Here is a 15,385-nt window from a genome sequence, read left to right on the forward strand (position 1 = left end):
CACTTTTCACTATTACAAATGTTTACACTGCACAAAAGTCAACCATAAATGTGATCATCTGTATTAAAATAACAGAATCTTAATTTCACATTCTCCCCAGATGAAATGTCTGTTTTCTGCCATAACAAGCCCTGACAGCAAGACACATTTAACATGTTCTTTATCGGTCAACTAGATTCTCCCATGCTTGCCCAAAAGCCGATCGCCTCCACCTCAAATCAAAAAATATTATATAGCCAATAGTGTAAGTAATGCAACTGTAAGTTTGACATTAAGACTGTGTCTTCATGCAGATTGTCTCCCTTCACATGCATTTAGAAACAGCACACTGACCACTAATCCCCAAATGGCTTTGAAATGCCTGCAGCAAATCGCAACATTGCTGTACCTTACAACTAAAGCATCTGTTTAAGGTGGAATAGAATCAAGAAAGGCATTGAACAGCTGTAATTCTTCTTTTACTTCAGGAGTAGATTTACCCATTACAATGAATTATTCAGATTTCGCATATTATATTCTACTCTGTAGGTCTTCTTTGAAGAGTAACCTTTATCCAATTTGTTCTCCATTATATTTTCTATTATGGTCATAGATATTCCCATCTGTAATTAGCCACAGTTTTCAAGATTGCTTGTACCAGTGGATATATAATACTTCCCGTTTCAGAGCAGTGTGACATCCTCGATTAATGTTGGTAACATTTCTTATTAATTTAACAAAAAAATAATTTAATGAGGATTAAAAAAAATGAAGCACTATGTCCATGCATTGTAGAAACCCAATTTAAGACCAATTAACCTCCACAGTGTGTAGATTTGTGTTGTTTCTCTGCAAATCATTGTATTCCATAATAAGAACAAAGTCAGATACTCAGTTTCTTCAATAAAAAATACTAGGAGAGAGATGTGAACTATTCAACCTTCTCCTATTCAGCCAAATGATATATCAGTGTTTTAAATCAGGTAATTCAGAGGTATAAAAATTTGCAGCCACAAAGAAGTACAAGTTAAGTAGCAGGAGATTAGTCCAAGGTCATACATGAAGTTTGAATCAGAACAAAAAACTGAACACAATCTCTCAGGCCAAAGGCTTACCCCTCATGATTTAAATTGAATATAATACAGAGCATTCAGAGATGGTATTTGGACAAATACTTGATGAGACATGAAGTTACACTTATGGTGGTTTTGCTCCTGCAACATCTAGGGGGAACTAGGATGTGCTTCTGAAATGGCTTAATCCCAAGGAACTCCTGGAGAAGAGGCAATTTCCTACATCTCTACTTGCATTCATGGTATTTAGCTGTCTTATCTACATGCTCAGAGCATGTTTTCTCCAGAAGCTGGCAAACCCAGGCACCTATGAAGAGATCACATGAGAACAATAGTGTCCTCTGTATGCATTACAATTGATTTTTATGGCACTATATAACAATAAAATCAATATCAGCAGTTAGCCAACCTTGCAAATTCACAAGCACAAAAGTGCTAATTGCACTGTACAGCTCCCATTACATTTTCTGAAAGTCTTGCTATTGTCATTCTAAAATAGCACAGAAAAAAACACTACTGACAGATCTTTTAACATGGGAAGTAGATTAGTGATAGTGAAAGTTATCTGTATTTTGTTGCTTTTTTTAAATAAAAATATTCAATTACCAATAAACAAATGGACTAAAGTGGGCCTAAATTGAATGCTATGGCCTGGTTATGTTAATATGGTTTAGGAAAGAGATAGCCACTTAGTGTGCAGAGCAGTACAGATTAAAGCAAACTGCAGGAACTTGGGAAACCTTTGTGCTTGCAGAAGAACCTGTGGCATTTCCCTGGAGCCTTGTAGCATAAGCAGCCACGAAGCAGGAGCTTTCATAATTCAGTTTCTGGGCTTAGCCAGACTCTTTAAGTGTCTAAGTCCCATTTTAAGTGCCCAAATCATTGTCTGTATTTTGCTTTTCAAGACTGAAACAATGTCCAAGCACTTCAGCTGAAGCTGGACCAGACCATGGAGGCACTGGTCAAACCTGACCAGGACTCCTAAGTTACAGTGACCTGATGTCAGAGGCAGGATGGAAAAGGCTGGAAGAAGAGTGGGCTATAAATTGTCTCTAAATTGACAGGTGCTACAAGGTAGTCTGTATTGTGGCTCAAAGAACTATGGTTCAACAAATAAACATTCCAAGTATACCACAAAATTGACATATTTGGGGTGGATTGTTTTAGCAGTTTCCTAAGAAAGAAAACCCCCAAAGTGTCTCTTCTCTCCTCTCTGCTTGTATGAGTTGGACTTAAACCATCATCTTAGCAGATGTCTCCAAGAGATTATCATGCATAAGTAATTGTTGTTTGTATTATTATTATTCCAGGATAAGATTGTCTGCAGATAAGCAGTCTCAGAGTAACTCAAAGAGTTTACATTCTAACAGTGAAGATTAGAGCAATTTTGAGGGGAAAAAAATCAGGGAATAAAAAGAAGAAATACTCGTCAGTACATGATAAGCAGTTCTATTAGTGTTCCAGCAGCCCAACCAATATCATCCTCTATGATACACCAGCATGACTTTTTGTGTTAATACCACAAAGGAAGTTTTGAAGGAGATATTGTTTTCTTTTTGCCAGTGTTTATTATAAGGAATTCATACGAATGACAAGTACCATTGAACATCCACGCACATTTCTGAGTGTTGTGAGCATACAGTGTAACCAGTATATGGTGTTCATTCTTACTGAACAGGAGTATAGAGGTTAATTAGGACAAGTTATGAAGAATCTTGAAAGTTAATTAAACAGTTAAAAGATAATATCTTGTAGTCAAATGAAAGACTTAAGAAAATTAATGTCTACTGAATATCCAGAATGGGGCAGGAATATACTTAAGAGCTTTAGCTGGAATATGTTCCATCTAAGAGTTATTAAAAAGGAGTTGATAAGATGTGGATGTAACTCTTCAGTTCCTAAACTGGGCGGATTGAGGAAGATATTTAGGTTACAAGACCATGCAGTAGACAGGAGGATGCCATTTCCCATGGTCGTCAAAACCAAGATACTCAAAGGGAGAGACAGGACAGATGAAGATTTCTACTGCAGCTACGCTACACTTGGTAATCTGAACAGATGTCAGAGAGAGACAAAATTTGTGAGTATTAAAAAGATAAAACAGGTCATCTATACAGACACAGATCTGTGAGATATCCAATTGTATTTGGAAATCAAAGTATCCATATTCCTGAACAGACAGAGAAGGTAAGAAGCAAAGATGATTCCAAGCAGAAAGTTGAAGGGTGGTGAGGAATGTACTTTGAAGGACATGCTAAACAAATAACTAGAGAAACAAGAGAAGGATTCACTGAAATCAAGCAAAGACAAAGATTTTCTGCTGGAGATAATTAAGACTCAAGAGGTAACACTCATGTCTTTCAATAGGTACATTATCTAAGAGTGAAGCACACCTAATGTCAGCTGCAAAGTTCCTTTTCTTATTTTTGGTATATTAGAAAGAAAGATGCTGATCTTCTCCTGGAAAGGGACAATTTGGCAGCAGGAAACAATTTCCACAACTCCGGTGACCACAGGTTTAATTTTGCTGTATAAGCTAGTGGAACAAATCTTCAGAGGCTTTGGTTCAAAAAGTATTTAGAGAGATGCACTTTTCTGTGACTTTTGTCCTTTCTTCAGTTATACACAAGAGAATTTGAGCTCTACATTACTATTTAAAAACTTTAACGATATAAAGCTTAAGCCTGGACCTCCTCAGATGTCCGTAGCTGAGCAAACAGAATTCACTCACTCTAAACCAGACGGGCTTTCATAAGCAATGGTTCCTGAGCCTGAGACTCAAACTCAATTCTACTTAGTGCTCCAATTTTTAACCTTCCTTTTGATCAAAAGTCTGAAATCTTAATTTTTGCAAGTAATGAGGGTCTGTGAGCTCAATTATCACCCTACAGACACAACACAGCTAGTATTTGTATGTTTAGCAATTCATTGCCATAGAGCAAATCTGCACAAGACAATACTGTTATCTGAAATAAAAATGCAGTAAGGACCAATTTTCTTTTCCATCTTTATTCCCTTCTCAGGAACTTTCTTGGTCCTTAGATGGTGCTGCCCAGCTGTGCCAAAAACAGCTTGCCAAAGGCTAACTTTCAAATACCTTGACAGTAGTGGTTTGCGCGTTGCTCATCCTGGCAGGGCTGGAGATGTGCTGTTCCAGTGCTTTCCTGGATTCTTTCACAGTTACCAGAATAAGAGAGTAGGAAGTGACAATTACTCCGCAAGGGAGAATAAAACAGAAAAAAAAGACAACTACAGTGTAAGACGTGGCCACAGCATTTACATTGGTGGAACGCCAGTCAATGCAGCAGGCTGTGCCGTAGGGCTCTGCTCCATATTCTCCCCAGTGAGCTAGGGGAGAACAGGCAAAAATTGCTGCGTAAGTCCAAGCACAGGCTATCAAGATTTGCCCATGTTCTCTCCTGAACCTGTTCCCTGGAAGACACAAAACAATCAGTGAAGATCAGCATGGTTGCCATGTCTGTGTGGAGTTTCCCATATGCAGGCAGCTGAGCAGGGTAATTAAGAAGGATAGCTTTAAAATATTATAGCATATTGAAGGTTTGTAAGAATAGGGCATGGGTCGCAACAGTCTGCAAAAACATTAGGTAGCTGAATTCTCTGATACATGTAGGATACTTAGCAAAACATAGATCTGTAGGAATAAATCTCTATCAAAATCAGGCAATAAACTCTGAAAAACTTAGTTTATTCAGGCCAGCCTTGCTTTCAGATCAGAACTCTTATTCCACGTTTCCAAATTATCACCCTGACTTAAAAGACCTTGACATTAATCAATTGCATATAGCTAGCCCTGTAGTTAATTATCAATGATCACAGAAATAAGAATTGTTTGACTGGATGGAATAGATCTCTTCTATAAAAATACTCTCCAGGATATGGAACCCAGAAATGGTGGTCTATGTTCACATAAAAAAAATTTGAGTAATTTAAGACAGAAACATTAGCTTACCATAAGCTGGAAAACAAACTTTGAGGCAGCACACAGTGCTCAGTATCGTCAGTGTTGAGAGACTGCAGATCCCAAACAGCACCCCACAAAATGCATAGAACAAGCAAATCTGTTTCCCATACAGCCACCTGGCAAATAAGCAGGAAAGTTAATTCTGAGATGCTATCCTTCTTTCTTAAATGTAATACTAAATGGTAGAAATATATTTACAGTTGTAGCCTTAAAAATTCAATAAAACTCCATGATTAAATTATTTGTTGGTCAATGATCAACTGCGAAAGATATTCTCATTTGAAAAACTTACAGCCAGTTAAGTAATCATGTCCTGCTTTATTTTTATGATTCACATTTAAGCTTGTTTTTTTTTTAAAGCAAAGCAGTGTATCTTAACAACAATCATTCTGAAAAGAAAAATCAAAATGCTTGTCACTAGTAGGCCTAGATCATAAAATAATAGTTTATTATTATCTGCGATCTTTATGTATATTTTCAAAACTAGTTTTCATCAAAATCAACATGTTCTCTTGTGAAGGTTCTCCAGAAGAATAAAAATTTGATCTGAATCACTCTACCTCCTCCCTTTCCATTCAGACACCAGGAGTATTTGCAGTAGCAGTTATCAAAAGCCCCATTCTAGATTTTGAAGATATCATCTCCATTAGTCAATATATTTAGCAGTGTTTTAACACAGAAAGTAATGAAGTAAAAACTGAGTAATTACTGGATTTTTTTTCTTTTATTTTTTATTTTGATGCCAAAATGAGAGAAAACTAGATGGGAGAAAGACAGAGATTTTTTCACATCAAACCAAATACGTTTTTTTCATTTTGGTTAACTGAAAAGAAAAAAATTACTCAGTGGTTATGTTGGGTGAGGTGCTCTCCGTCTCTTTTGTTAAATATATTCTACTGAATTACATTATTAAACATGCATTCCTAGGTTTCTCAGTAAAGTATTTTGGGAAGCCAAATCAGCACTGCATATTTACATCTGTACATTTGCAAGACATTCTGCAACAACTGGGATAGACCAAAATGTTACAAATACCATCCTATCCCAAATCCTGCAGAACAACTCCCGACAACCAGTTCTGATCTTCCTTCACCTTTGCTATCTAGTTCCTTTCTTTGAAACACTTTCATACTGCCTGGCTTGCACAAATACTCTCTGAGGTCTAGTAATGAGCCTCCTAAGCCTCCCAAACTTTAAAAGAAGATCACAAAAAATAGATCTTTCACAATGATATAAGGTTGAATTCATGTGGATAAAGAGAAAGAAGTGGGGAAGGAAGGAAGAAGTTCTAAATTCAGAGTGTTGGCCTAAAAGTTAATCCAGAACACTACGTTTCTATGCATCATCACTACCGCTACTTTTGGAGATCATAAGTAAATTCAGGGCTTTCTTTTTATGGTACCAAATTTCATTGTCCAACTGAAAAAAAAAATGAAGCATTTCTCCATCACTTGAATAATATTACCCACAAAGGATAAATGCAGTAGGAAGTGGATGTCTGGAATGCAAATCTTCTCAGCCCTACAGAAATCAAAAAGATAGTAACCTCAAATAGACAAAAACACTAATTAACACTAGCAGTCCACAAAGCTGCTGTTACAGAGCATACTTCTCTCAATCCCCATAATTAATTCCCACTTTCATGCCAAGCAAAGGGGCAGAGTAATTCGGTCTTCTTCACTGACACAGACCTCCAGAGCCTGCAGAGGATGTTAAATATCATGTGCATAGGGAACAAACCTGTGTGAAAGGCTGGAGGTTACAGCTAGAGGGTACAATGTCAGAGTCATACCAAGGTCACTGATGGCAAGGTTGATAATGAAGTATTCTGCTGGTTTCAACAAATTCTTTTTCTTGTAAGAGACGTATAGGAGAATACTATTCCCAAACAAGGAGCATATTCCTGCAGAGAAACACAGAATATGAAGAAGAAATTATTTTCAGCCATCCTTTTTTTTTTTCTACACAAGAATAATGTGCTGCCATCACACCTAGTAACTTGTCTCTTTTTTATATTTGCAGTTTTCTCTTTGTTACATTTCAATTTATTTTTTTTTTATTTTTTTATCATTTTTCCTGGTTTCTTCCTGTTTTTTCCATCAAACTATCTACAAAGATCTAATGAATAATTTTATCCATTAAATTAACTGACCTGCCAAAAAACATTTTTTCCTGTAGGAAGCTGGCATTAATTAAGCCAGAGGCAGTATCCAGGTAGCACTGCACACATTTTCCTGTTTCCAGGTCTAGAGCTCTCTGTTCACTAACCCTTCTTCCCTTCTCTTGAGGCATTTTCTCAGAGGTGCCTGTTATAGTTCCTAGTAATAATAGGCAGTATAGCAAGAATGTTGAATTATGCATGAAAGAGAAAAATGTAGTTAAGTAGTGTCTCTACTGTGTGTAGATAGAACTATTTTCTCTGGGAATGCTGGTTTTACTATGAGACCTGACAAGAAACTTAAGAAGACTGCATGTAGCCTAGTAGGAAACACGCAATTTGCTCTCTATCTTTAAACTGACAGTATCAAAACCAATGATGGATACAGAAAGTTAGACAGGAGTTAGGTGACAATCAGTTTAGAAGGTCAGGCAACAGTCAAAAACCGGAGTTTTAGGCAGCCTTTTATAGACACAGAAGAACAACACTTTTGAACATAAAACTTCAGAGGGCCATGGAAACGAGAATGCCTAATGAATGGGAGGGTCCCTTAATTAATGCCATGTGAAATCAAGCTGTTGAAGAGAGACTAAGTGCTTTTGTAGACCTCACTGCCTGTTCCTGCATACCTTTGGAAAAAGCAACGCTTTACCTATAGAGTAAATATTGATATAGAAATTGAGGTTAACAAGTTGCATAGAGACTGCAATTTTCCTAAATATTCTACAGATTATGATATTTTCTCATAAGGAGACAGCAGATTAGCAAGTAATGTTAGACACTGATACTAAATTCCTTTCCAGCACTGATCTCGTTAAGCCCATTTAAGATATTTGTAATTTAAAATCTTCTGGAGAGAGAAAAGATATTTTCCTTCAATTCTGCTTCTGCAAACGTGCAACAATTTTGTTTCTAACATTTTTCTTCCAAGACTTCAAAATTATAACAATGAAAAAAGAGTAGAAAGCGATCATTTTGTTTAAAATTATTATTTCCATTTTCTTTCCACATTTTAATATTTTTCAATGTTTCAATTACATTTCAATCTGATTGTCACTTGGTATCTCTAAAAGGAACATTACCTAAGCAGAATCAGGTTGGCTGAGGTCAAAGAGCACAGATCATCAGACTATCAGGATATGCTCTTTCACTGTTCCTAGTAAGATTAATTTTAACCAGAACATAAAAATTGTAGCCATATCAGAGCTATCAGTTATATCAAACGTCTTCAGTGGTTATACTATAGAAGAGTCAATTATCACACTTTTCCTTAGCAAAACCTTCATTTTATTTTTTGCTTTTATTTCCCATGGTGTTTGTTCTTGTCTGGATTACCAGCTTAAGTCCATATACAGTTTTTCAGCATGCACCAACTGACATCCCAGCCACTTTGGGATGTGGTTGACTGTATGGTCAAAGCCATCCTTGTTCACATATCTTTTCATTGTGAAATTCCTGGAGGGAGAGATTGGAAGAGGTTTCATCTAAAACAATTTTTTTTTCCTATTTAAGCGTATAATTTTCCTTTCAAATATTTTGTGCAACTTTTACAAAATACCACTTACTGGAAGCCTCTTTTCCACATTTTCCATTCCTCTTCATATTAGTAAATGCTGGAATAAACTGCTTAGTGAGTTCATGGAAAGTTTTTCAGAATCTTGACAAATTTTGGTCAGTAACAGTATAAGGGGTCAGCAAATGGACTATATGCTCTATCAGGATCACTCCAAGCTCCATTTTCTATGGCTTTATGAACATACCGATTCTGTTTTCTAAGCAGGGCTTTTCAACAGCTTTGGTACAACTGACACAGTAGATACTGAGGATACATCCTGCAAAGAGACTCAGTGATCTGAGTGTGGTTGATTATCATGGGATCCAGAATGAGAAAGTTAAAAAGAAAGTTATAAGGCAACACTACGTTGTATGACTAGCTGAACAAAGATGGGAGAGGAGAACATGGGACAGACAGGAAATTTCATTATTTTATTAGCAGTGTTGTCAGTAAAGAGGTCTGCATCTTATTTGTTGTTGATAACATATAGAAAACACCAAAACCAGAAATAAAGCTACACAAGAAAATTTCAAGTCCATCTGGTGGTAGAAAAATAGCATGAGATTTCTGATAAGAAATTACCCTACCATTAGCTGAACCAACTCTGCAAATTCAGGACTACAAATACTGCAGGGACGTGTCTCTAAATTGACATGTACTGTCCAGCCAGGCTATAAGTCTCCTCTCAGACTCCACTATCCATATACAGCTACACTCTAAAATAAATAGGGCTCACATTCATTTAAATTTTTCAATCAAAATGTTGAGGAAAACCTGTTGAAACACATGTTAATCTTTGAAGCCATTAGGATGCAAATATTCATTGACAGGACTAGAGATACAGGTTCACTCTTTGTTGGTGCTGTATTTATTTTGCATTAATCCCCTACTTCAGGGCTAGCATTTGTTGCCTTAGGGAAGGAAAATTTCTCTTAGGACATTCATTTGGCTGCTATGTTTTTCTTTTTCACCCTCTTCTGAAGCACCAGGCATCACCCATGCCTACTGACTGCACCTAACGAGGGTGGCCATTGCTCTCCCAGATGTCTGGGTTGCCTTTCCTGGCCTCTGGCTCATGGTTACACTGACCAGTACATTTAAGATTGGATCCAGATTTTTCTCCTCAGTCAGACCAGGACTATGGAGGATGTTTGCCTCCTCTCTAACAGCACAGCAACCTCCACAGAAATCGCATTTTCTAAGGCAGGGACTGAACGTTGGCCAGAAACTTGATCTTTCCTGCACCTTTCCCAGACATGTTAACTATGGCTTTTGGTATTTTACTTCAGGCATTAAGAGGGGTCAGAATATGTTGTTCTATGGTTTGCAATGATGTGTAGAATAGACGCTCTCCTGTCTAGACTTAACAATGACCACATGGATGCCGAGAACTGCCAGGGCCTCAAAAACCAGCGTTCCTGTCCAGCTTGATATTCCTAGTACTGAATAAAGTTTTTGTACCTAACATAAATCATGTTAAAAACCTTCTAATGATTTTACTCTATTCTTTTTTTCCCCTTTTTATGAAAATAGAGAAGTTCATCTGTGTCAGAAACAAACTACTTTTACAGTCAAGTCTCCCTACCACATCAAATACCGCCAAAGCTCTATACCATGAAATCATACTTACCAAATATCATATAACATATTCCAACAACAATATCAGCTGATTCTGTTATTTTGGACTGGAATGTTGAGTCACCAGAAGATGGGCCCATCTGAAAAACAAACAGGACATGAAAAACAAACAGGACACAGTATTAGAAATTCAGTATCCAAGTAGGTACCTGTGAGCTCTCTGCAAGACTGTAAGCTGTTTTGCAGGGAAAGGACAGGGAGAATTTAATTTTGTTATTTTCTGAATTAACAATTTATTTATCTGAATGGAGGATGCAAAGAGGATGGACACAGGGTCTTTTCAGTGGTGCCCAGTGACAGGACCACAGGCAATGGGCACAAACTGAAACACAGAAGGTTCCCTCTGAGCATCAGGAAACACTCTTCTACTGTGATGGTGACCAAGCACTGGCACAGGTTGCCCAGAGAGGTTGTGGAGTCTCCATCCTTAGAGATACTAAAAAAACATCTCAACACAGTCCTGGGTAACTGGCTTTAGATGGTCCTGCTTGAGGAAGGGGTTTCGACCAGAAGACCTCCACAGGTCCCTCCCAACCTCAACCATTCTGTGATTCTGTGTAATTTACAGATGAAATTGCAGCCTAGAGCTGAGGTAAACCAATTTCTATTAATTTGAGGGACTCATCCAAATACAAGAATGTCACAACATTACAAATGCAATTGGTGAGCAAGGATGCATTAAATTTTGGAAACTTGCCTTGGCTCAATAAGGTTTGTTCCAGAATGTTACTCATCACCACTTTACAACAACCAGAGGAACCAAGGTAGGAAAACTTAACAACAAGGGATACAGAACTGCAAATATAAACCTAAAACAACAACAAAAAAACCACAACAAAAAAAAAGAGAGATGTATGAAGAACATCAGAATAACTAATAGATACAACAATGTATGAGATACGTGTATGTATGCACTTAATTCTAAAACTTATTTATACCATTTAAATTGTAACTTTACATAGGGGTGAGCCAAATAAATTCTCTCTTTCCTTCTGCCTTGCACATGAATTTCACTTTTATTTCCCATCCCTGCCCTCCACCTTCCTGAATCTCCCTCACTGAGTGTATTTGTAATCCTGTCTATAGAAACTTGTGCTTCTCCAGCCCAGAAATTAGCAAAGTATATGAGAGAGTAAAGGGCTGAAGGTAAATCAACAGCCCTTCCTTTAGTGTATAGCTCCTGCCAATTCCCTTAAACTACAACAGATTGAATTCTCTCAGATCTCAGGAACTGGGTTATTAAATTTTAAAGAGTCTGCATTTAAGATATCCTATGTGTTAACACTGAACATAACTACAGGTGTTAGTATAAAGTCTTCAGCAAGGAGACATACTGTGTGACAAGTCAACTCAATGGGATATTTCTCAGCTTTTCCTAGCAAAAACCTTTGTGAAGAGAATTACACTAATGAAAAAGAGCTTCTGCCAACTGTCTTCATGTTGGTCTGAGACACGTACTGGTGTAACTCAGAAAAATGCCGGTTACCACTGTTCTCTGCTATTCATGTGTTCAAGGAGCCTGCTTTGGGACCAGCACTGTGATGCAGTCCAGACCTTACTGACCATGCGGATGAGTGCAGGATCAAAGCGAGGACAGTAATGTGTGATAAAATTGCAATAAACCTGCTAGAGCCATACCTGGATATGTAGATGCTCTCACATACAGGGTTTAACACATCATACAATTTAAAGACAAAGACCTCAGGTGGATCTGTCTTCTACCACAGGTCTAGCAAAGGTTAATCTTTGTGTTTCTTTGTTTTTCCTCCTCTCACAGATGCTGTTGCTGTATTGTCTTAACCAGTATTAGAGAGATTATCTGGAGCTGTTCTTGGCAAATTGAAGTTACCACAAAAATATGATGACAAAAGCTCAGCAAAATCCTCCAGCTATATTCACAGCCCTTTGCCTTGGGTAATGGTAAATACATTTCCACTGCCAGTCATTTCTCACTTTCCCTTTGCTTCCACTGAGTTTCTTATTGCAAAGGGAAAGCTCCGGTCTCCTGCTTGATCACTGCGGACCACAACAGGCTCCGGCCCCATCCCCAGCACAACAGCAGCTCACAAGGAATGAAGCAGCAGCACAGACTTACACCTTTGGCTTGGTGGCAACATGGGAAAAGTCAAAGAAAAAGCACCTGGAGGAATGAAGTCACCTTAGCAAACAGCTAGAGCACCCAGGTCACATAGCACTTAAACCCACTGCCTTTTAGCTAACTGGTGTGTATCCACATTAAATAATGATCTTGTAGCTGCATTTCTTTCTTTCAGGGCAATAAGGCAGGGTATCTAAATTCAGCTTGACCGTCTTCCCCACAGTTTCCTGTAAGCTGTTTATTCTCCCAGTTGTCTGTCAGTTGTTTCTACATAAAACCTTCTTCCCCCAGTTGCTGTATAATCCAGGACACCTCCACTGAAGCCAAAGGGGATACGTGTTTGTTCACCAGGTGTTCACTCAGGAGGAATTTTAAGCCACATGCATAAGACTAATAATATTTAGATTTAATCCTTTTACCAATATTTGTTCCATTCATTAAGCAGAAGCAGTAACAGCAAGATTTTGCATTAGAAGCCTCAGTTCTAGCATTTTCCTGGTGGCCAGTGCTGCAGCTTGTGACTGCCCTCAAGAGACCGCAACAAAAATAGTGACAGGACATTCATCTGCTTTTTCCCCAAGGCAATCTATCCACAAGGAAAGGCTGAGCTCATTTCAGATGTTAGTACTCTGCTTTCAATGCTCTCTGCTATCAAAAGCAAACTTCGTATGTTCTAAAAGGAAAGACATTCTACCCTAGAAAATGCAGTTCTTCAGCTGGTCATGAGCTGAGCTCCTGGTTTTCCAAAGCAGTCTGCTCATTTGTCAGAGATAGACTTTCTTGGGTTTTACCCATGTTGTCTTTGGAATGAGTTTTTGGAGAATGAAATCCCATGCTGAGAAAAGGGCAATTTTATTCCAAGTGCCCAGTGCTGGCTGGACTCAGGCAGAGGAGCATTTAAGCCACAACTTCCATTCTTCAAAAGAGTAGTTCAGACATGACAAAACCAGGCTGATATTCCCAGTATATGCAGTGTCCCTCATCCAGAAAGCATCCAGCCCTACTCCTAATTTGGCTTTGGTAAGAGTGGCCGCCACTTTTCTGAGAAGATAAAAAAAGCTCTCACTCAGAAATGTCAAGAAGATGGGCTTTTGTGCCGCTGGCAATGTGGCTCTTGCTTGGCTCATTTACTTCACCCAGGTCCAGTAATACCACCGTTTTCACCTGCCACTGTAAATGAAAATCACTTCAAGGCTGTCGTAGCCTATTTCACTGTTTCGGTTATGGAAGCCATAGTCCCTAGAGCCCGCTCTACTCAGCTTCTCTCTGACACATCTCCAGCACCAGGGCTTGTGCAAAGCCAGTGTACTAGCTCTGTGCTCTAACAAGAATTGTAACAATAAGTAAGTGTTTCAGCCTGCTGTTATCAAAATAAGAAAACAAAAACAGATAAGGGAAGCAATGACCAAGTAAAAATAACTCCCTTCTTCTTAATAAAAAAACAAACAAACAAACAAAAAAAACAAACGCCTCCATTAAACAACATTTCGATAATCACCTGAATAGTCCATTCCAATAGATCTTATTTGTAGTGTTTGGAAATCTACATTTTTCTGAGCACTGTAAATATCTCTTGCTGTTCTTTTACAGTAATTTTTAACTAAAATTGTGCCTTCTCAGGACACTTCCCAAGCTGCTAAGTCTCCAGAAACCTGCCACCTAAGCAGTTTCCAAGCATCTACCTTTTTGCAGACATTTGTAGTAATTTTAGAATTAACTACAGTGATTAATTTTGCACATCAGTAGTCAACAGCTCTGAGTGGGTTACATAAAGAAGGGCTATAAAACCAAACAATATTTAATCAATTTATAACTTAAAAGAAAAAGCATCACTTTTAGAAAAGATGGATAAAGCCATCTTCAAAGAGGAACTGGAATAGAAAAGAACTGCATATTGATGTTTCGAAAGCCACTAAACACTCTCTAACATGCTGTGCTGGCAAATAGCTACAAGTTTCAGTGGCTTTTGGGGGGGGGGGGTCTTGGCTGGACTGATGAACTACATAATGATATTTTTGAAAAATACTTTACCTGTGTTTACCTGTAAAATATTTTATCTGAAAAATACTTTCTCTGTATTTTTCTCACTCCTTCCCTCAAAAGCTAGAACAAAATTTATTTAAAAAATTTAAACTTTTGAACCTATGTTAATTACCATAAACCAGGTAACAACTAAGGTCTGGACATCTACATTCAAGGAATCAGTTTCAATAAATTATTTTAAAAGTCACACTCTTAGTTAAACTACTGTCATTGTGAATATATGTCATAAATCTCTCATTTTCTCCCTTCAGATAGTCTTCTATTGACTTCAGTTCTTCCATCTTCCCCAAATAACATTCTTCCTAAGTATTCAATGCTTTGTTATTTCCCTACATGGTATGTATTAGCTTAAAAAGGTAGGTAGAAAATAGCCTAGTAGGAAAAGTATGCAGCAGATGGAGCAGCAGGGTAGGAGGAAGTAAAACCAATAAATGAATACAGTCTAATAATTCAACATTAAATGTAAAGTATTTGTGATAACTGATCGATACTATTTAATTTCAAATCAGGTTAGTGGCATCAACATATGACTAAGAAGGAACTAGAAGTAGAAAAATTTCCAAATGCACTTTCAGTAATAATTATATTTTTATACTAAAGAAGCACTATATTTAGTCCTATATGAAGCTTTTTTGAAATGTGTTCCGCACTCTTTTTAATCATCAGTATCCATTAAATGTAATAATAAAGCCAAACTGCTATGCCCTAGTTTAAAAAAAAAATCTCAGAAATCTTCCCTTTTTAAAAAAGTTTTACTCCTCAGTAACTCTGACAAAAAAAATTAAGCCAACAGAAGATACACACAGCAGCTTTGATGATTTCATAGTACATGAAAGATTCCTGAAATAAGGAGCACATA

At 37.6% G+C, this 15,385-nt stretch overlaps 1 protein-coding gene across 1 annotated transcript in view; it reads right to left on the reverse strand.

The window, feature by feature from the left end:
* LOC104315560 (opsin-5) overlaps positions 1 to 15,385 on the reverse strand; it is a 57,298-nt gene that overhangs the window by 17,409 nt on the left and 24,504 nt on the right. The window contains exons 4-7 of the mRNA XM_069779233.1: positions 10,378 to 10,465; positions 6,775 to 6,937; positions 5,023 to 5,150; positions 4,150 to 4,484 (exon numbers count right to left, since the gene is read on the reverse strand). Coding sequence (XP_069635334.1) covers positions 4,150 to 4,484; positions 5,023 to 5,150; positions 6,775 to 6,937; positions 10,378 to 10,465 — 714 coding nt within the window. The remainder of the gene's footprint in view (positions 1 to 4,149; positions 4,485 to 5,022; positions 5,151 to 6,774; positions 6,938 to 10,377; positions 10,466 to 15,385) is intronic.

Source organism: Haliaeetus albicilla, chromosome 3 (genome assembly GCF_947461875.1).
Source record: "Haliaeetus albicilla chromosome 3, bHalAlb1.1, whole genome shotgun sequence".
In the NCBI taxonomy this organism is placed as follows: Eukaryota; Metazoa; Chordata; class Aves; order Accipitriformes; family Accipitridae; genus Haliaeetus; species Haliaeetus albicilla.